The following is a 21,273-nucleotide window of genomic DNA, read 5'->3' as shown; positions in this document are numbered from 1 at the left end:
CTCTAGCTTCAACAGGTACCACTAATCCACTCTCCTTTCGGTAAAGGTAACAATGACTTACTCTCTATTTGGACAATGTACACTTGCAAAACAACTTCTTGGCCATTGTACTATAGCCACACTTTAAAAGTTTCGCACTACGTCAGTTCTTAGACTCTAGACTTCACGAAAACATGAAAGCCGCTGTCAGCTCAAATATAAACACCTGTGTCAGTGGAGCACGATGATGTTATAACTCCAACTGACATGCTCAGAGCAGCAGACTTCAGATAATGGTTAATGGTCCTGCCCTGAGCAGCTCTACGTCAATTATGGGTTATCATCATATGCCGTTTTCATGGAAACACATCCCTCGCCATAAAGAAGATATCTACGGGACAGTTTTGAGATTTCTTCAAATGCCGTTGCCATGGCAACACAATGCTCGCCATGAAACACGGTTTTCTCATAACTTCAGTGAAAATGCTCCAAATGGCCCAAAACTTCACAGGTTTGGTAACGATGCAGCCATCAATGCATCTAAGCATATTATGGGATGTCATCAAATGCCGTTGGCATGGCGACAGATCATTCACCATCAAGTTAGTTCAAAAGGTTGCAGTTCAAATATTCTACTGCTTTTCCAAGCCTTTTTACTTTCTTTTCTTCTCTCATCACACATTCAAGCCCCCAGTGTTCATGTATAATTTCAATCTAAATTCTTCACTTTCTTCTTACACATTACATTTCAGCATAGCAGTTTAGCGTCAGCTTTTCAGCATAAAGTATTCCCACTAGCAATTTCTTCAGGAATTGCATTCTCTAGTTCTATGTTAATATTTGTAGGCTACTCTAAACTATTATGACATTATGCAAAACTGAAATGAAAATATGATGTAATTGATCATACAAATTCAGTAGTCATAATAAAGCTATGAATGTTGTTTAAAAAAAATATTTTTCAATTGTAATTTCACCTCCTGTCCACCAGGTGGCAATATAAAGGCATATTTTGACAGCTTTCGAGCCTTCATTAAAGCGGAAATTGCGTGCCTTCCTCTTCCGGTATCACAAACAGCATGGCGAAATTGGAGCATGCAGAAGACGACCCACAACATTTGAAAATATCCAGTAAAATAAGCGCCAGTAGCGCTGAAGTCCAGCCAGCCGCAGAATCCTCGGCACCGGGCAGAGACGGGGGCGCGCTCTCGTGCGCAATCCCGTCGTTCTCCGCCGCCGCGGAGCTGCTGTCAGCACCGTACTCGTGCCTGGTGATGAACACGCACCGGAGACACATCGCACTGCCGCCCATGTATATGAGCAAGAAGAGGACCGGCATCCAGGAGGAGCTGGAGGGAGAGTTGCTTAAGTTCTCTCAGAGGTAACAACGCCGGACACGGTTTAGTTACATAACTCCTTCAGCTCTGTCAACATGCTAGCCATTGCTATCATCATGTCAGGTGTAGCCTTCGTAGTTGACACAACTACTTTAGCTCTGTTCCTGATAGCCATTGCTAACATTAAGCTACATGTAGCCTGTCTCTACTGTCTGCGTAGCCTTCCTATCGTTCGTCTAGTTAACAATTGAGGTTTGCAGTTAGTGGCAACGTGTTTACCTCCCTGTGTCATTGATAATAACCTGGAGTCAAAGCTTGGTTCTGGCAGTTGTGGATTATTGTTTCGACATGTTACTCAAATTAAAGTAGCTACTAACACTGAACTAATACTTAAAGTATTAAAGGTAAAAGCACTTGTTGCGTCCATGAAGCCTATGTAACTACTTTACAGCTAATTTATTTGAAATATCAATGCTTCACCTTTTGTGTGTAAACATTGATCTCCAACAAAACTAGTTACTAAAGCTGCCCATTTAATGTAAAATAGTGGAAAGTTAAATTGAGTTGCTTACTTTCCACAAACAAATCCAGGATCTCAGCATGACTGTAAATAAATAGAGTAGTCTGGTGGGTTGCAGTCCTTCTCACATCATTTTACAAGATTTTGGTTGTATTAACTTAAAGACAAACACACACACATCAGACATATTGATTATTCAACTGTGTGTATAAGTGAAAGGGGACATCTTGAACACTGTCACACCTGTTCAGTCTAACAATCAAGTTCATAATGTATTTTTGTGTATGAACTAATTCAGCTTGTCTTGTTTTACCTGTGCAGTCTGGAGGGAGTCCCCCTGGCTTATGAGAACATCAGCATATTGGGACATCATGGAAGCATCTACGATGACAGCGGCTATATCCACATGAACATAGAGGCCAACTTTATTCTCTTTCAGCCCGAAAGAGGACAAACACTGCTGGTAAGATTGACATGTACTGCTCTATGCAGATGTTTTTTATTCACAGTATCTTCCAGTGATCCTCAGTTTTGGCATGTGGACACATTCTTACAATCTCTGTGTTAAGAAAATGTATAAACAGGGCAGTCCATTGGTTAGTTTAAATATTCAGGGGACTATATAACAAAAAGGTTTGATGTACTTGCTTTGGGGGAACATATTATTATTATTATTATTATTATTATTATTGCATTAATCTGGAAAAACTAAACAATATGGCAGACAATCTACCAACCCCAAGCAGAACTTTACCTCTGGCCACATTTGTTGCATGTCATTTAATTCCTACTGTGTTTCTCTTCCCAGGGTAAAGTCAACAAGCTAGGAGTAAGCCATGTGGGCTGCCTTGTGCATGGCTGCTTTAACGCCAGCATCCCCAGACCTAACCTGGTTTCCGTGGAGACGTGGCGGGACGCAGGACCGAGAATCGGAGCAGAGCTGGAGTTTGAAGTGACCGCACTCGACGCTGACATGATGGGGGTGCTGCTGATCAGAGGACGACTGAACAGGACCAGGTAAGAGTGCAGAGGCGGCTGTTACAGTGGAAGAAAACTAATCAGGGTTCTCTTTTGATAAATAGCTGCAAACCTAATTTGCTCAATTCTACATATGAAGAAATCTCAGACACGCATTTCATTCACACTAACAATATAACATTTCATTTCATTCAAGTTTTTGGCAGATTGAGATACAGTAAAGGTGGGGTAGGTAATCTTGGAGAAACCAGCTCGAGTGCGCTAGAATTTGAAAAAATCTGCCGCTTCCTTACAGAGCCCTCCTCCAACACACGAACGCGCACATGACCAATGAGGGCACGAGATAAGTTTGTGCGCAGATGGAAGGCTGACAGGCAGGTAGGCCATCCAGTTATTTTAGCCAGGCCGGCTAAAATAATTGGTTGTGCTTTTTACAGTACTACGGCTTCCAGAGATGACACTTTTATGGATTTTTTGGCAAAGCACTTCAGATATTCATTGCTATCGGGATGTTAAGAGCATTCCATGGAATATAACAAAAAGTGTATCTCGAGCCGGTTTCTCAAACTTACCTCCCCCACCTTTAATGTAGCTTATCCAAAGTCGAGCTAACTTTAGTTTTATTTACAATATCTGCCAACACGAGACGAAGCATACGTTGTCATCATAATGATAGTCTGCAGTTATTGAGCTATTCACATCTCAAGGCGGCTTCTTTTCTTCAACACGATGATCTGCGGCGTATGGGTGCATGTTGCACTTTCGAGTAAATCGCCAGAACGCCGACACCTCCTCATCACTCCCTCCCCATGTTTTTTTTTGTATTGCCATGAGTTAGTCTCTCTCCGTTGGTGCGCTCGGCTAATGCCAGCAAATATAATGGCGGCTTCACAAAACCTTTCCGAGTTTTACGGGGCGTGGTTTGCAATTCGCCCAGCCAATCAGAAATGGGAACTTTTTTTCTCCCCAGGAAAGTACCTGCTCTCTAGCAAGGACTGAAAAGGGATGAAAAGTTCTCATGAACTAAGTTCTCTTTTTGGTGTGAACGCAAAATCCCAGGATCTAAAAGGGAAAAGTACTTGACTGCTACTCCTGTCAGTATCATGAGTCGAAAGTTTGCTGCTTGTCATCCTCACGTGTAACAGCGAAGAAGTGGTTGAGGAACAAAGACTGTCAAAAGAGGTACATGATCATAATAAGTCTTCCACATCCATTTGGATTCTAGGGTCCACAGTGATGTCTTCAAGCGATAAAAGATATTTAAGTTGCAATGTTATAAAATCAGTTTTTTTTTAATGCTGGTGGGGATGCGTCTTTTTTTTTACTACCCACGTAAATTTTTCGCTGCGCCTACTAAATACTAACATTGTTCTTTTTCTTTTAACTGGTTGTAAAGTGCTTTAGAAAGGTGTAATTAAACTCTTGATTGATTGACTGTGTTTCAGGGTTCAAGAGCTGCTGGCTATGGCTGAGAGTTCAGAGTCCGGCGTCCCTGCAGACCAGCCAGAACCTGAACCTGAACCAGAACCCATGGAGGAGTCTCCTGAAGACACCCCGAAAAAGAAGAAGAAGAAAAAGGTCAAAGTCAAAGAAGAGGAGATGACCACACCCTCCTGCCAAGACACAACAGCAGAGCTGAACGGAACAATGATTGAAGAAAATGGCAATAAAGCTGGTGAGAAAAAGAAGAAGAAAAAGAAAAAACATTTGAAAGAAGAGGAGGTGGAGGTTGAGCTCTCTCGCATGGAGGTCAACGGCAGTGACTCGAGCGGTTACCTTAGTGACAAGCAGAGCAAGAAGAGGAAACTTGAAACTGACACAGGTGTCCCATCCAGCTTAAGTGAAGAAGCACCCAAATCCAAGAAGAAGAGAAAAAGCAACATTGCCTGAAAATGTTTCCACTGTTTGGAAATCAGGTCGATTGTGTGTAATAATTCAGACAACATTAATGACAACAACGGTTCTGGGAGAATATACAGATGTGCCTTAAGGAATGACCAACCATTTTAGCATGCAAGATCTCTGGTGGGTTCCTTTTAAACTCCATAAAAAAATAATTGCAGACCAACTTGCTTAAAGGAGCCATTCTACAATCACATGTTGAACATTTTTAAAAGCTTAGAGGACGGGTCTGTCTCTATCAGACTGCAACTCACTCACACAGCCTGAGGAGGGAGCAACACTGCTTCATACAGCAACACTGGCACCAACAGGAGTGATACCTCATCAACTCCCACTGTCTTAACAGGGATCTGAGAGTAAAAAGGCCTTGTATATTGGATTTACAGAGCCAAATAGGGAACAAACATATGAATATCATTGGTTACTTTGGTACAATTTCTCCTGCTTGGATACTGAAGCAGGGCTGAGCAACTCCTCAGACTGTTGAGCTCATTTTAAGGAACTCAACTTTTCTTTTGTCTAATGTGCCTCTTTTGAAAAGTTTGTCTTGAATTACAGCTGTGGTCTAAGGACAAAGCTTTTTACTCTCAAATATTCACGCTTTTTAAAGAACAAAACTGTTCAGTCAAAAATGTGTCATTGTTGTAACTGAAACCAAAATAAATATGTTAAATATTCATAACTAATCCTGATTAAAGAGTTCTATATTTTGAAAAGTTAACCCTGCTTCCATTTTCTTTTTATTAACAATCACAATGTTTGATTCAGAAAACATTGATTGGGACAAAAGTACATCCCTGTCACGATAACTGTTACCAATAGGCGCTTTCACACTGCAGTACTTTTCCCACAAAGGTTTATGAGAACTTAGTTCATCAGAACTCTTTAGTTCTGATTAACTAAGTACAGATCGCGTTCACACCGGAATAAGTCCCTGGGGGTGGATTAGGCAAATGAAGCCGCTGATGTCTCTTCTTCTGCTTTGGGTTTACTGGCAGGCCGCAAACAACTTCACGCCGTATACTGCCACCCGAAGTCCCCGGAGTTGAAGTCCCCGGAGTTGGGGACTGGTTCAGTAGAAGCTGTTGGGAAATCTCCAGAACGCCGACACCTCCTCATCTCCACCGCTCCCATGTTTTATTTTGTGTTGCTATAAGTTAGTCTCTCTGCGTTTCTGCGCTGGGCTAATGCTAATGCTAATAATGTTAATGCTAGAATAATAAAATGATGGCTTCACAAAACTTTTTTTGAGTTTTACGGGGCGTGGTTTGCAATCTGCCCAGCCAATCAGAAATAGGAACCTTTTTCTCCTACGAAAGTCCCTGCTCTCTAGCAGGGACGGAAAAGGGGGTAAAAAGGTTCTCATGAACTAATTTGAGTTCCGGCTCTTTTTGGTGTGAACGCGACATTTCGGAGCTATATCGGAATTAAAGTGGGAAAAGTACTGCGGTGTGAACGCGGCTAATATGACTCTTCCCCTCCACAACAAACTCTTTTTATGCCAGCCAGCCAGTGGGTGTTAAGTGATAAAGTGCTGAGAGACAGCCTAAAGAACTTTGTGTTTTCTTTACCCCCCACAAACACACCACACAAGCCTGACTTTCAGTGGGGAGTCTCATTAGCTGTGAGGTGCTAAGAGTTGGAGAGCTTATCGGGAGCTGCCTAAAGAGGACTGATAAGGAGCCCTATTGAACTAATCTCCATCCTTCACACCTGATCTTCAACATCTGTGAACGTCAAGCCTTTAAAGTCCCAACATTTTACCTGCAGATTTGAACAAGTAGTGAGAAACCCATTAGTATTTATAAATGAATACATGTATTCATGTTTTCCCCTCCGAGTTAGATTAAAACATTTATTTCACTTCCTGTATCATTATTGTGAAGCTGCTGCCATCTACGTACCTTAGCAAACTGTAAAGACTGGACACTGATAGCTTGACTCTATCCAAAGTTTAAAAAATGTCCTTGCAAGAACGTCTACAGCTATCTAATTGTTATCTTTCTTGTAAATACGACAATCAGCTTTTTTAAATGGATGGTTTTCTTCTAAATGTATCTCCTGCCTTTGCTGGTTGTCTGGTAACAATGTTATGGTTAAAACGTCACAGTTGTATCAAACTGATAACCTCACTCAGAACAAGGAAACTAATGATTCTCCATATGCTGAACCTCTGATCAGCATGTATATCTGCATTATTACCACAGGATTTGTGAAAATCAGAAACCCAAAACGTGTTCCTAATCATGGAATTTTAAACTTAATAGTATTTGACTAATTTAGGATTTATTGAAACATAGTTTCCAACTCCTGAGCCTTTATAAAGTGTTACTGAGATATGTTTTGAGCTTTCAATAAAAAAAATGAAAAAGGCTCATGATATCCATATTTGAGACTTAAGCAGAAGAAACATTTACTCCAAGCCTTTTTTGACAATCTTATGTACTTTTAATCACATTACAATCGCTCCAAGAATGGTCTATGATCAGAGCTCCACCATTTCAACTATAAATAATCACATAACGTCCAATGTTAAGCTAAAAAGGTTTAAATCAATCACTGTTATTGTCCTCTGAGGCCCCCCCCCTCCTTCATCACTCTTTCCCCAAAATTCATCCCCAGTGCGTGTGCACCTCTCTTGCACCTGTACCCCCTCCCTCCATCACCACTCATTTATCTTGTCCTTCCCCATATCACTCCCTTGCCCCCTCTTTTCCTATCCTGCTTTCTCTCTTCCTCCTACTTGTCTCCCTGATTTATAGGAGGCGGTGTGCAGTTCACACACATTCCACTTATGACTCCCCCCCCCACTGGACTCTCATATCTACGCACGGTCGTTTATCTTCATGATCCTCAAATGGAGAGAAGAAGAAGAGGGAGGGCTAGAGAGATGAGACAATAGCAGGAGTGTTGTTTTTGTTGAGCAGGCCATCTTTTCATACACCTCTCGTTGCCTCTCAAGGAGTGGTCTCTGATGTGTGTGTGTGTATAGATTGGCTGTGTCTCTCTATTTCCTGTGTCAAAGTTTCCAGGCATGGCGGTTCATACATGAAAGAGACCCTGAGGTCTTTATGGAGAACAAACAGCTCCCTGACGCAATGCTCCAGGTTCAGATCACACACAAACACACACATAGACACACAGCAACCCATGCCATACACTCACTGGCCCACTCACTCATTCACTCTTGAAGTGACACCACATCCACAGCCCACAATCCACAAATCCCCATCCTTGCACACCCTCGTCAGCCGGGCCTAATTAGTTATGTGGTCAGCACTCTGCTCTGTCCCTGAGCCCCAAATGGCAGCAGGTCATAAAACCTTAAGTGTTCCACCAGTCAGAGCCGTGCAACTGTGGCCATATATCCTCCAACACGGCCCGGCCAGGGCTGACTCGCATCAAGGCCCATCTCTCACAGGCCTACTGACATCCATGAAATCCCTTTATGGCATTTTCAAAGGAATTTCTAGGAGTTGTTTGGCACTCCTGCTTTGCATCTCGGTTTTTTGTGCTCTCCCAAGTAGGCAAACAGCCCAAGCACAGTAAGATGGGCTCGAGCAAGGATTCTCAATATTCAGGCCAAATCTGTCCTCTGATAGAGGGTAGAGTGGTGAACTGACAATATTTTTAATTCACAATTATTCATGTCAAATGTTAATGAGGTGCCAATGTTTCACGAATAGACTAATGGAGCTTGTTTTTGTTTTTTTTAAAGTGCCAGGGAAAGATTCTATGGACCCCCTGACAGAGGTCCAGGCTAAGTCTGAAATCCATTTTATCTGATAAATATTATTAATGTTTGTTTATGAACTGGCCCCTGACCTCCTGTCATTTTGAAAGAAGTGTCTCCCGGAGCAAATCCAGTTGAGCATCCCCGCATTAAAGTCCTTCCCAAAGAGTCAGTGTCCACACAGTTGTATACAAGAGCACATGCACACACACTATTAACCCCAAAAGTAAACATTACTTTTGGTTGGTGAGTTGGATTCCCATAGTTTGTTTCCTTGGCACCAGACACCCACCGTGCTGCCCTCAGTAACCCTGGCGACGACGGATGGGAATTTTTGTGACACTATTTTCCTCAAGGGAATTGTGTTTGAGTCTCTGTGTGTTTGTCCAATTCCAAACGCCTATTATCGTTTAGATACCTCAGGGAGTCATCAGTACGCGTGTAAATGAAACGAGTGATTGAATGACATCAGATAACGGAGGATTATGTTACTTTCAACTAAGACAATTTGGTCACCTGACCTCCTCTCTGTTTGTGAGTGTAGTAAGTGGACTGAGTTAATACAAAATATATGTTTTGAATGACTATAGTTTTACGTATTCTTTCTCCAGACAGGATATTTGTTTTGGTCAAAACAATTGTTGTTCATTCTGAAAGTCTAATGGTAAAAATGAGCAGGTCTCTAATAGTGTGGAGAGACACAGTATTTACAGTACAGTGTATGTGTCTGCTGGTAGGCATTTATAGTGTTACATTTGGTTGTTCACATGATAAATTAAAAACACTTGTTGTGTAAAGAATGAAAAGATAGGGCTAGAAATACTAACCCGGCTGAATTCATTGTTTGCTCTGTTGATCAGTGTTACAAATACCAAAATTGAAATTGAATTGTATTTACAGATTCGTCCCAGTTCTGGTAAACCTGATTAAATCTGTCTGAACACAATAACATACATCACATGTGGATATTACATGACATTTCCACATTCACATTGTTTTTTCCATTATGATTATTTTTTTAAACAACCAACATTTCAATCTGAATTTCCAACATAACTTTTCAGTTGTTGTAAGCTTTCATAATGTCGTGTGCTTATGGCAATGTGTGTGTGTGTGTGTGTGTGTGTGTGTGTGTGTGTGTGTGTGTGTGTGTGTGTGTGTGTGTGTGTGTGTGTGTGTGTGTGTGTGTGTGTGTGTGTGTGTGTGTGTGTGTGTGTGTGTGTGTGTGCATGCTATGCCCTTGCCGGCCAGCCCAGTGAGATTAATAGGGCTCAGTGTAATCAGGAGGTAATGAGAGGCTCATACGTCTAGACAGTGTTCAATCCAAACTGTAACTCCTACACCCAAGAACACTGCAGAAATATGGCAGAACCAAAGATAAAAAGTAAATGTTTTTTTCAAATCTTAACTGTATGCCGCTATTATGATAGTCACATTATCCAAAGATACAGAGCTAATATTGAAAGAATGAGGCGAAATCCCATGAGCATAAAAGTGAACAGTGTCAGTTATGGAACAACAAGCTAATGTAAAAAGCCTTTTCTTTTATCAGTCCCTACCTTTCGAGAGGAGTAATGAGGGGAGGGTTAAGAAGACGAACTCATATCATCAGACTTTCTGCCACAACCTCCCAAAACCACAGAAAAATAAATAAGCCAAAAGAAGTGGAAAAAAACGTACATGACTGGAAATAATGATCTCATGTTTAGTCATAGCTTTACATGAGAATACCCAGGACACAACTAAATATTTTATTATTATATTTTGATGACAATCTTGTCAAACTACAGAGCACAGCTGTACGTAGATATAGGAAAGAGGGCATATAGGGATAGAGGAAGAAATATGAAATCTGGGTGGAGCTGCTGATGATGTGTGGGTTAGACCTGAATGCTGGAAAAAACACCTACAAAGTAAGATAAGTGAACCATCTGCTGTCTCTGGCAAGAAGGATCATTTAAATTACAGAAGACTACATTATGACAAATGTGTTGATCATAAAAACAAAGACACTGAGATCTTCCAGTTTTCCTAAGTGATTTTAGAGGTCCATGCCAAAGACAGCAGCACTTACTCATGGAGAATCTGAAAAGCTCATGCGGTTGGAGAGCTGGTGCAGAAGCAACTTTGTCATCATTATTAAATAAGAAAAAGAGGGTTAATATTTAACATTGTCTTTTACGGGAGCGTTTGAAAGATTGAAACGGCCGCTGGTTCATCATAAACAACAATATGATCCAACAACTATAAGCATCGTTATGGACTTGAGATGGTTTTTTACTAAGTTTTGAAGTTTTCCAAAACAGCTTTACTTTCATTTTGAAGCTGTGTGAGAGAAGCGAGAACACATTCTAAACATGATTCACCGAAAATTCCCCAAGGATTTGGTAAAATGTAAATCATCAAATTGTAATCCAGCTGTTGTGAATAAAACTGTTTACCTTACCCTCCTCCGTCCAAACAAAAGTTAATAAAGAAAAGGTATCAGAGGTGAAAAAACCCCAACACATAGTAAATAACAATTCATCTACATGTCAGAACAGATGCACTTCTGCACTATGTCAAACATTATAAAATGGTCATCAAACAAACAACCAAATTAAATATTATTGATATTGTTTTGTGGATAATGTTGAACTGTAAAAGCTCATGGTGGCTATTCTCAGGAACTGTCTGAAAGGGGATATATTATGCTCATTTTCAGGTTCATATTAGCATTTTGTGCTTCTACTGTGACATGTTTACATGAATTAATGTTCAAAAAAGTATGTATTTCACTCAAACTACCTCTTTTCACCCTCCAGCCCAGTCTGCTCTGATTGGTTAGCAGGCTGGCTATGTTGTGATTAGTCAACCTCTTACGTGTGATCTGCTGGCCTTTTCCCGACCCTTAGCATATGTACAATGTTTTAGAGTGCTATAGCCAATAGAAGTGCATACTTATTTATTCTGAAGTCCATTTTCCCAAATACCTTGTTGTGTTTTTGAATGCCATTGTTGGGATGTTGGGATGTTGTGAGTAGTTGAAGGGCGGCTGAAGCAGGGCTGCTTCCAGGAACTATGATCAGTAATCTGACATTCACAAGTCTGTTTTATTGTTAGCGAGAGAATTGGTGACGTTTCTCCTCAGTGCTGCTGTCCATATTTTCCAACTGGACTCTGTTCCAAAGCAGTTCTGGCACAGTGTAGAGAAAAAAAGCATCACCCCCTTTTTACAGTAATATAGTTGCTTAATGTTGATTTAAATAGATTATGATGTAAACCAGAACAAACCGTGACAAACACACTTTTTATGGCATGTTCAAACCTATAGTGCCACATTGCTATGGCGCAATTCACCTCTCGACATCTTCATCATCATCATCATCCTCACCCATTAGCATCTTACTCTATAGTCTTCTCAGCATACACCAGCTCAGAATATGAGTGTTAAAACAAATGAAACATGGCACCCTTAAAAAACACAGCAAAGAGTGGTTGACCTTCTTTCAGAAAATAAACACAGACATTACTCAGACTTGCAGAAGGGGGGTGGGTGTAAGCTGAGCCAAGGTGCTGACATGGGTGAGGGTGGGTGGGGGAGTTTAGTGTGGCAGTGGAGAGAGAGAGCTGAGAGGTTTGAGATGTTGGATTAAGAGGAGAATAATTTGGAAGGAGGAGCTGAGGGCATGCAGCGGTTTGGCGAGTGGGAGGTTTACGTTTGGAGAAGGAAGGGGAGGAATTGGGAGGGGGGGGGGAAAGGAGATATATGATGTGGTATTGGGATTAATCCAATTTACACACATGCATGAACCCTGCTGGCCGTGTAAACACCCCGTGACTGTAAACACACCGTGACTGGATGTTGGCTAAAGTGCCGGGCAAATCAGAAGGCAGGAAGGCGGGACAAGTGAACCAAGGAGTCCGATTTGTGTTGGTGGAAAGAGAAGGAAATAAAGGCCAAAAAGAGTCCTAGTGACACAATGAAAAAGAGGCTGATAGGTCAGGAGCTAAACTCATCTCTCTTACTCCCCCGGCTTCCCACAGACTCCTCTTCTCTCAAATGTTCAAATGTGATTTATTGGAAAGACCCTGATAAAGGAACTGCCAAAGTTGGATGATGTAATTTGAGTCTGCATTTGCAATCATCACACAGCTTTTTTATCCTGCCTCTGGTTAAACCTTTGTCAAACTAGTTTTCTTTCACCACTTAGAATTTACACAACATAGATTGACTGTATGTTCATTTAGAGAGGAAAACCAAACTGAGGAGGACACAGTGTAAAGGAAAGAGAAAGAAACAGTATGTAAGAGAACTGTCTACTTTCAGATTTACAGTGTGGTGGTGGTGGGAGAGATTTGGCTGTGCACACAGGAGGAGGAAGACAGATTTACACGGTGAGAACAGCCCTGGCTGCTCTGGAGCACCGCACTGCAAGACACACAGCCTACTGTTCCATAGATCTCTTATTTACAACAAAAAAAGTGACTACTGCTTCAGCATGAAAACAAAACACTTGCATATTAAAAAAATCCAAACCATTTTCCATAATCAATCATCATGTGAAATTAGTGAAATCATATTTTCCACACTCAAAGTCCATTCTTCCCAAGCAGCCTATGAAGATGTTACTCTGATGATTTATTGATCTAAAATCCACAAGGGGTTTAGTGTCAAGAGTGTATTTCTGCTATGAGCTGTAAAATAATGCATTTATGGACTGAAGTGCTACATTGCATTTGTTTGTCTTGATCAACAATCTGCAAGTACTTATCTAACTATTGAATGGCATGCCTTGATATTAGATACAGATAATCATGATCCCCAGAGGTTTAAACCAGAGCTGGGGGTTACGCCAATGCCAAACAGCTTTTTTTTGCTGTTGACTCTTGTTTGGTGTTGTTTGGTGGATTGGATGATTGAAGTCTGACTAAACAGACATATTGGCAATTTAACAATTGATTCATTTAAGCGCATATGGCAGCCTCCTGGCAGCCCTATGAGATGAGATTGGTTGCGTGCAGTTTGTTCTGGATTGTCTGGGCAGAGAGCCGTCGGCCATATCGTCCTGCAAACCTTGACTGCAAATCTATAGTACAGTAATCTCCCAAACTCAAATGTCCTTACTCTTCATGCTATGTTTATATCAATTTAAGGCAAGGGTAGGGAATTAGTTTTTAGAAGCATTTTTTGTTATGTTCTACATATAGCCCATTTACCTGCAATCATACATATATAGTGAAACTCATTGTTCGTGACCAAAGATTATCCAGACTAAATGTCCCTATACAGAGTTGTTTTCTTGCTTGTTCCAGAGACATGATGTAGAAAAGTATGGTCAGTGATGACAAGGATGTGCTGCACTTATCTTCCCAACGCTTCCCAATGTTTTGGAGCAGTGGCTTTAGAGCAAAGCCTGAAGCGAGTGGGGTTTTCCATGTGTATACTTTCAGAATCTAGCTTACTCATGCTAATTTCCCAAAAGCTGCTTACCACAACTTTAACTGAATTGAACATCCAGGCTTCTTGATGATATTTCCTCTTTAAACTGAGGTTATTTCCGTCAAACCTGTTTACTTTCACATATACTTACCACAAACTATCATTAATTTCCCTCTCAGTGTAAACAATAATAACAGAGCAGAGCAGGAAATGGGCTATTATGAGTCTCTGTGTGAAGGTCTGTCCTGTGTTTTCAACTGGGGATAAACCCCTGTAGGTGTGTGTGTGTGTGTGTGTGTGTGTGTGTGTGTGTGTGTGTGTGTGTGTGTGTGTGTGTGTGTGTGTGTGTGTGTGTGTGTGTGTGTGTGTGCATGTGTGCCTCTTTTGGGGTTTTACTCCTTATTTAAGACCAATATTTACCCAGTAGCCCCAGGGTGAGATTACCTCATATTCTCCCGTCCAGCTGTGCTTTCTCAGCGTTTCCACGGCGACCGGCGGAATGTCCCATCATGTTTATCTGCCAGTCGGGAAAACAGAGAGCGGAGAGAGATGGAGAAGATACACTGAGGTAGAGTATATACAAAGACACTGGTGCGCTCACACTCTTGTGTATAATAATCACACAGGAACGCATAAAACACAAAGTTACTGTCACTAATGAGACAACATGTGAACAACATGTTACTGAGAGGATCCATACATGCCAAATTAATTTGAACTGCAGCCTTTTTAAGAAAATATTTCAAATTAAACTTAATTAAAGATATAACATGTAACATCTCATTATAATGTTTAAAAACCACTAGTCCTATATTTAATTTGTTGTTTAGGTGTGATCAGTGTCCCAAATGTTTACATGAATTTTCAAACGTAGACAAATCCAAAATTGTAATTAAGGTAAAAGTCTGTTTTATTTAGTAGTGTCTCTCTTTTGTGCATGCATCAATGTGCTAGTCTTCCCAAATAAATATTACTTTTCTTCCTGATTAAGCCATTTTTACGATTTACATTGTTTAGATCATGTATTTAAAACTCATTAAGACATACACTTATGAATGCAACTAATTGAAAGGCATAATGAGTAGGATTTTCCCTATAGAGCAATTCATGGACTCAAAAAATAATCCCTTTAATGACTAATGACCTACTGGAAGTTTGGTGTAGTATTTATCTGCAGAGCCCTCTGCTTTATTTTCACGTTTCTGAACTTCTATGAAAACTTAGCAAGCGCTCGCCAGATTGTAAACAAGGCATCCAAAAGTAAGCTCGCCCAGCTCCAAACAATAAAATAGCAAGGCAAGACCCCCAATAGGAAAAATGAATTTGTAGTTTGCTGTAACCCTCAGTAAGCCTGTAGACTCTCTTAATGCTTTGTTAACAAACCGCAACCAGCTAATATTTTTTAGTAATTAACAAATTACTTTTTTGTCTGCAACTATGTTATAATGGATCATGAAGCATTTATTCATTTTTTAACCCTGTTAAATATAAAGTATGGCTGATTAGAGAGTGACCAAACTTGCTGTTAATGGTTGGAAAGTGACCTTACATCACAAAAGCAACAAACAGTACTCAATACGACTTCTTAAACCTAACAACAGCACAAGACCACCACTCAAATAAAAACAAATCACATGTTGGTTGCAGGGACCTGGCAACCAACTGCATTAATAAATGGCATCTTCAGCTACAATGCAAATCTCTGTCAAGCTCCACAGGTGATGGACCAAAACCCCTGACTTCCCAGAAACGGCCAAAGAGAACTTATCATAATTCAGCAATAATATGATGAGTTAGCCAGTTACTGAACGTTTGAACATTGCATGTCTCAGGAACAACTTGTCATCATGAGTGGGCTTTAAACCACCAGCACTACACTGGCTGAATTCATAAACCTTCAGAACAGCTCAGTGTCTCCTCCTTAAACCACAATAGTTGATTTGCCCTTGAGTCAGTTATTTAACCCCAAGAGACTAAAAGTCTGCAGACTGTTTTTGTTCCTAACAGAACCTGTGTTTATGTTTGAAATGCAACCTTACTTCCTGCCTTTTCAGTTATTAGGCCAATCACTGTTTGTGTTCTCAGTCAAACTGTCTGATTCGAGTCAAATTAAATTAAATACTCGAAAAACTTTATTGGGTAAAACAAGAATGAAATAGCAGTTGGCAAGTCTTGTGCGATTTTTGTAAATGTCCTCCTGTAGGTCAGCTAAGCAAAACGATACTCATCATAAGAACTGAGATAGATGCTTGTATTATTCCCACCCCAAAAAAATAATAATTTAACTGTGTATACTTTTTTGTCATTATTGGCTTTCAGAAAATTATGAACAATGGGTGACTGGGTTCATAGAGGTTGTCTCAGTGAAGCCTTATTATTTGTAGTAGAAAGCTTATTCCTATTCAGGTCACTATCTTTGTTAACAACAACAATATTACAAAGTTTTGGTCTCACTATTACAGGACTTGTAAAAGTGTCCTTGCACTGAGGCAAAGAGCCCACATTACAGCAATGTCTCTCTCAGCAGTTCCTGCAGTGTGGACTCTGTCCTGCCATGGGAACGGACAGTTATTTGCTTTAATTTGCAACAGAAAAGCTTGTGGTGTATAGCGACTGTTAGGGAATGTTCTATGTGGTCTTCTCTCGGCCTGTTTAAGTTATAAAAGTGTCATTATTTAGCCTCTGAAGCAGAGGGGAGAGTGCAAACAAGACTGTATGACCCTCTGTCAAGAGCCTCCGTTCTTCAGAAGCTCATTAAGGGCCTCCAGGAGGACAGAGCATCAATTGGCAGGGACCACAGCTTTTTAAGCCTCTCTCCTCAGATTCAACCCAGTCACCGGCTGACATACTTTAGAAATGGACTCAATTTAGAGGTAGAGGGGATATGAAAGATGTCTCGCTGTGAGGAGGCATAGGCGACTTATTAAAACAGCAGGTTAAAACCCTTGGACTTGAGCCAAATAGGATCTCACCCTGTCGACCGGATTTGGAGAAATTTGGATTTACTTGTTGAGATGCTTTCCCCTTTTGATCTCTGTGACTGGTGAGTGACTTCAGCGAGTCATGCAACCTTTGATTGGCGTCAGTTTGTATGCTTGACTGAATAGCAGACTTATAAAAGTTGCATATCCTTTGAGTCTGCCGTTTGGGACTGAATGTGGACATGCAGGGCCGCTTAGTAGACTCCACGTTAATAGATTTTGTCAGTGACATGAACATGATGGAGTTTCCGCAAAAGTTCGCATCGGAGGCCAAACGGCAGGTGGATGATGACGCATCCAGCCCAGACACCCAGACGCGGCTGAGCGACTCGCCCTGGAGCGACATGGAGGACGACGAGCACGAACTGAGATACTGCAGCGCGCACGGCCATCACAGCAAGTCCAAACGGAGGCGGATCATCAACGTGGTCCAGCGGCAGGCGGCCAATGTGCGGGAGAGGAAGAGAATGTTTAGCCTGAATGAGGCGTTTGATGAACTGAGGAGGAAAGTTCCCACATTCGCTTACGAGAAAAGACTGTCCCGTATAGACACACTCCGGCTGGCCATCGTCTACATCTCCTTCATGACGGACTTGCTGGAGAACACCTGAAGCGTCCAATATTAACTTTTTCCCCTGGAGATTGGATTCATTATAATACGGAAATGGTGGAGAACTGATCTTAATGTGCATTCGTTTCAGCTTTATTCAAACTATACAAGATACGACAAATACATATTTAAAAACGAGGCATTCTTTCTTATTTACAACGTCTCAGAAATATCCCTTATGTCAAAAACGTTTATCGGTGACTTTTTTTTTTTTTTTCAAGGACAAGAATTATACAACCAGCACAACCTAAGAGGATTAATTCCAAATATTTCACTAAGCCTAATATATGTGAGTGACTTTTTGCTGCTTAAAAATAAATCAAAATGCTCGTATAGCTTCGGTGTTCTTTGCTCTGCAACATTAAGAAAACAACTTAATTGTGTTTAAACTCTAATGTAGCCTATTATAATGTAATTCACGTTTATTGTCTAGAATTAAGCCTGCTTCCAAAATTTGAAAAAGTGTATATCTTACACAGTAATAAAAAAGTGTGCCAATAAAAGTTGGCAGCACATTTAAGATGTAAGGTTAAACGCTTCAGGTGTGTTATTTATTTCAGCACCTTGGAGAGCGACACAGCCTCACCTGTCCTTGTCCCGATGGGACAGGTGTGGTTGAGATTAAGCTTAAAGATTTGCTCAGAAGAAAATCACAACAAAAACAAGATTTACTGGGTCTTAAACATTATCAACCGTGTCACGTGCAAATGAGCAAAGATTACTTGGATTTGAATCGCAAAGTCAAGTCTCACTGCGTGACGATGGGTGTTATCTTTATCACTGAGGTGTAAATTGAGTCATTGCAGGGAGATCCAGGCCCGACAGGCGCTTGTGGCTGGTCTTCTAAAGGGACCAGACCTGGCCTGCTGTGAACCTCCTCCTCCCTCATCAGAGCTGAGGCCTCCCTGTGGATGATTAACACCACAGACCACCTCCAAAAGTTACCAGATTTAGTTTCAGCCACATCTAGAGGCTGGTTTTTGATATTGTAGCGTGGCAGGCCCCACAGCTGGGTGGTCATGTGTGCGTGTTTAAACTTTTTGCTCTCTCTCTCTCTCTCTCTCTCTCTCTCTCTCTCTCTCTCTTTCTCTCTCTCTCTCTGTCTCTCTCATCACCTCCGGTGTTTGCATTGCTCTCCAGCCGTACACCGCCTTCAGCGACCCCGCTGTGAGCTCGGATCCGCCCTGAGAGCTCCCTGGGTCGGCCCGTCTTTTAAACCTGAGCTTCGGTGTCCAGATCCCTGCGGGAGTCAGACCCATTTCAGCGCATACCTCAACGCGGGGCTGCTGACGGGAAAATAAACACCTCGCTCTGCTTACGAGCTGGGCCCTCCTACTGTGACAACCTCCTGTGTTTCAGTAGGTCTGATATTTTTTCACCGCCACCACTGCTCCCAACTCAGTGTCTAGACCTGTGCAGGGAGACTTAAAAGCCGAACAGACTAAATGTATTTGTAATAAGAAATAAATGCCAGTCAACCTATAAAGAGGCATGGCAACTGTTAAAAATAACTTGAAACATAGTATTAAAACAAGAAAGGCATCAAGGTATTCAAAAATAAATATTCATTAATATTAGTTAATAGGCCTTACTAACATACTTAGATGTGTTAAAAGTTGATGGTGCTGCAAAAATACCTACTTTATACTATTTGTTTATAACAAACTGTCCAAATGGCATAGAGGGGATTTTCTATACAAATACGTATTATTCAGCTATTGCAAGATGTTAAACAGCTCCAGTTAAGATACGGCTAGATCAACCCATTAATTTCCTTAAAAAAACTATTGTTCTGTTTAATTTACACTACAGGCCAACATGCAACAGTTTAAGGAAAAGGAACAATGTATTAGAGGCAGAAGTAAACAGGCATAGAGAATGGAGAAATATTGAATCCCCTAAAACAGGAAAAGTTTCTGCTTCCCTTGCACAAATCTACACATATGATTCAACAACACTTCGCCCCACACCCTCTTTCGCAATCTTGTGTAAGGGAGCCTCAAGGAGTCTTAAACAGCACTTCTGATATTATAGCTAGAACTCGCCTTCCCCTGCAGTATTGGGTTACACCCCTCCTCACCCAATCACAGCACTCCCCAAAATCCTCCTGCCCTCTCCCCTCTATAAGAACCCCGGTCCTCCCAGTCTGGCAGACACCTCTGCCTCTCTTTGGCGCACGAGATTTACCGTAATACCAGCCCCCCTTTCAGGCCACACTTCTTATTACCTGTCGTGTTTGTTGATGTTGTAGCCAGTTTCCTGAATTTGGCTCAGGGGTTATTACGCTCCCACAGACCATATACACGTTTTGGAAGAGACGATGCGGGAAGAGGACTCCTCTCCAATGGACAGTGCGGGAAACAGCGAGGAGGAGACCGACCGTGAGCTGCCCAGGAGAGGCGCGAGGAAGCGGCGAGCAACACGGAGGCGCGCAGATGACAAGGTTGAAGAGGAGGAAGACTTGGAGAGTCCGAGCATGGAGACCGGGAAGAAGAAATGCAGAAAGAGCTGCGAAGGAGGAGGCGGCAGCGCGGGGAGCGGCGACAGCGAGGCCAGCAGCAGCAGCCCCGAGCCCTCCTTCGATGACCTACACACACAGCGCGTGGTGGCCAACATCCGCGAGCGCCAACGAACGCAGTCCTTGAACGAGGCGTTCACGTCGTTGCGTAAGATCGTTCCAACCCTCCCGTCAGACAAACTCAGCAAGATCCAGACACTAAAACTGGCGTCCCGGTACATCGACTTCCTGTGCCAAGTTCTGCAGAGCGACGAGTTGGACGCGCGAGCGACCAGCTGCAGCTACGTGGCGCACGAGCGCCTGAGCTACGCGTTCTCGGTCTGGAGAATGGGGGGCTCGTGGTCCTTGTCTACTACTACCACTACTACGACGTCCCACTAGCAGGGCTGCTGTGGATGGTACAGCACGGTAAGATGAGCGACTTCAACTGTTCATCCTGCAGGGAGACAAACTGTGCCAAAATGTTCCAATGCGTATTTTACGCATGACCAATCTTAAAGTAATATGATTTGAATGTCCTTCCAGGGATTCTATTGCTCCAATGTTTGCATGGAATCCCCCTAAAACACTTCCCTGAAGACTGTGATAAATAGTGTTCACATTATTTGTAAGACAGCCTCAAGATTGCACAATCTATTTGGAACTTGGCTACTACTTGTAGTAGTAGAAAAGATGGGAAATGTGCTTTTTTTTAACCCAGAAAATGTTTACATGCATACCTCAAAGGCCACAACCAGTTTACTGCTGCAAGTTTTATCTTCAAATGCATTACAGTTCATGCAATTTTTCTGTGTTGGATGTTTTATTAATCTAAATAATGTTTCTTTTACAGAATATCCAGAGTGCAGAACCAGTGGATCAGGCCGACCCTTCAGATAGACTGAAACAGGCTGAACACAGATGACGGGCGCTGTGGGCCTCGGAGGAGAGTGGGCTTTTCATATTCCCTGCTGCAAGGACTGTAATGTTTGCAAGGGAACACTTAGGACAGACAGGACGAATATGAAGAAAGAAAGACCACTGCGACAATGAATGTTGTAAAAACAGAAAGTGATTTCTGAGGAGCCACTCTGTTTTGAAACATGAGAGAAAAATGACAATTCATTCCCTGTGACAGTGTTTCACAGCAATTGAAGTACTCTGTATTTATTTTTCTACAGAGGCTCGACATTCCTTTTTCTTCCACTCAAATAAAAGTTATTTATTTTTGGGATATCCCAGAATGCTGAATGGATCAGAAATCTGCGCATTTTGAGTGTTGTAAATATTTGCTAATATCTTGAATAAAAAAAA

At 41.7% G+C, this 21,273-nt stretch overlaps 2 protein-coding genes and 1 long non-coding RNA gene across 5 annotated transcripts in view; 2 read left to right on the top strand and 1 right to left on the bottom strand.

Moving 5' to 3' along the window:
* Nucleotides 1-19,775, bottom strand: part of LOC104944704 (uncharacterized) — a 26,435-nt gene extending 6,660 nt beyond the window's left edge. The window contains exons 1-3 of one of the 2 annotated variants that reach the window (XR_798255.1): nucleotides 19,690-19,775; nucleotides 14,316-14,388; nucleotides 2,795-2,871 (exon numbers count right to left, since the gene is read on the bottom strand). This is a non-coding gene — a long non-coding RNA (uncharacterized lncRNA). Of the gene's footprint in view, nucleotides 1-2,794; nucleotides 2,872-14,315; nucleotides 14,389-19,689 lie in introns of those variants that run through there. The other variant, XR_798256.1, reaches the window with a different exon arrangement.
* polr1f (RNA polymerase I subunit F) lies at nucleotides 1,027-5,437 on the top strand. 2 transcript variants are annotated; one of them, XR_798254.1, is made up of 5 exons: nucleotides 1,027-1,360; nucleotides 2,158-2,299; nucleotides 2,645-2,853; nucleotides 4,260-4,774; nucleotides 4,806-5,437. XR_798254.1 is itself a non-coding variant. In XM_010770276.1 (4 exons), the coding sequence occupies exons 1-4, from the start codon at nucleotides 1,059-1,061 to the stop codon at nucleotides 4,702-4,704; spliced, it is 1,098 nt and encodes a 365-aa protein (XP_010768578.1). In that variant the 5' UTR covers nucleotides 1,027-1,058; the 3' UTR covers nucleotides 4,705-5,437. The 2 variants fall into 2 exon arrangements, 1 of the variants encoding a protein (XP_010768578.1); XM_010770276.1 differs by having other exon boundaries at nucleotides 4,260-5,437.
* LOC104944705 (twist-related protein-like) lies at nucleotides 19,631-21,273 on the top strand. Its single transcript, XM_010770277.1, has 2 exons — nucleotides 19,631-20,388; nucleotides 20,813-21,273. The coding sequence occupies exon 1, from the start codon at nucleotides 19,783-19,785 to the stop codon at nucleotides 20,359-20,361; it is 579 nt and encodes a 192-aa protein (XP_010768579.1). The 5' UTR covers nucleotides 19,631-19,782; the 3' UTR covers nucleotides 20,362-20,388; nucleotides 20,813-21,273.

Source organism: Notothenia coriiceps, unplaced genomic scaffold, assembly GCF_000735185.1.
Source record: "Notothenia coriiceps isolate Sejong01 unplaced genomic scaffold, NC01 NC01_scaffold00008660, whole genome shotgun sequence".
NCBI classification, from domain to species: domain Eukaryota; kingdom Metazoa; phylum Chordata; class Actinopteri; order Perciformes; family Nototheniidae; genus Notothenia; species Notothenia coriiceps.
The sequence above is the reverse complement of the archived record's forward strand: the minus strand, read 5'-3'. Positions and strand labels throughout refer to the sequence as shown.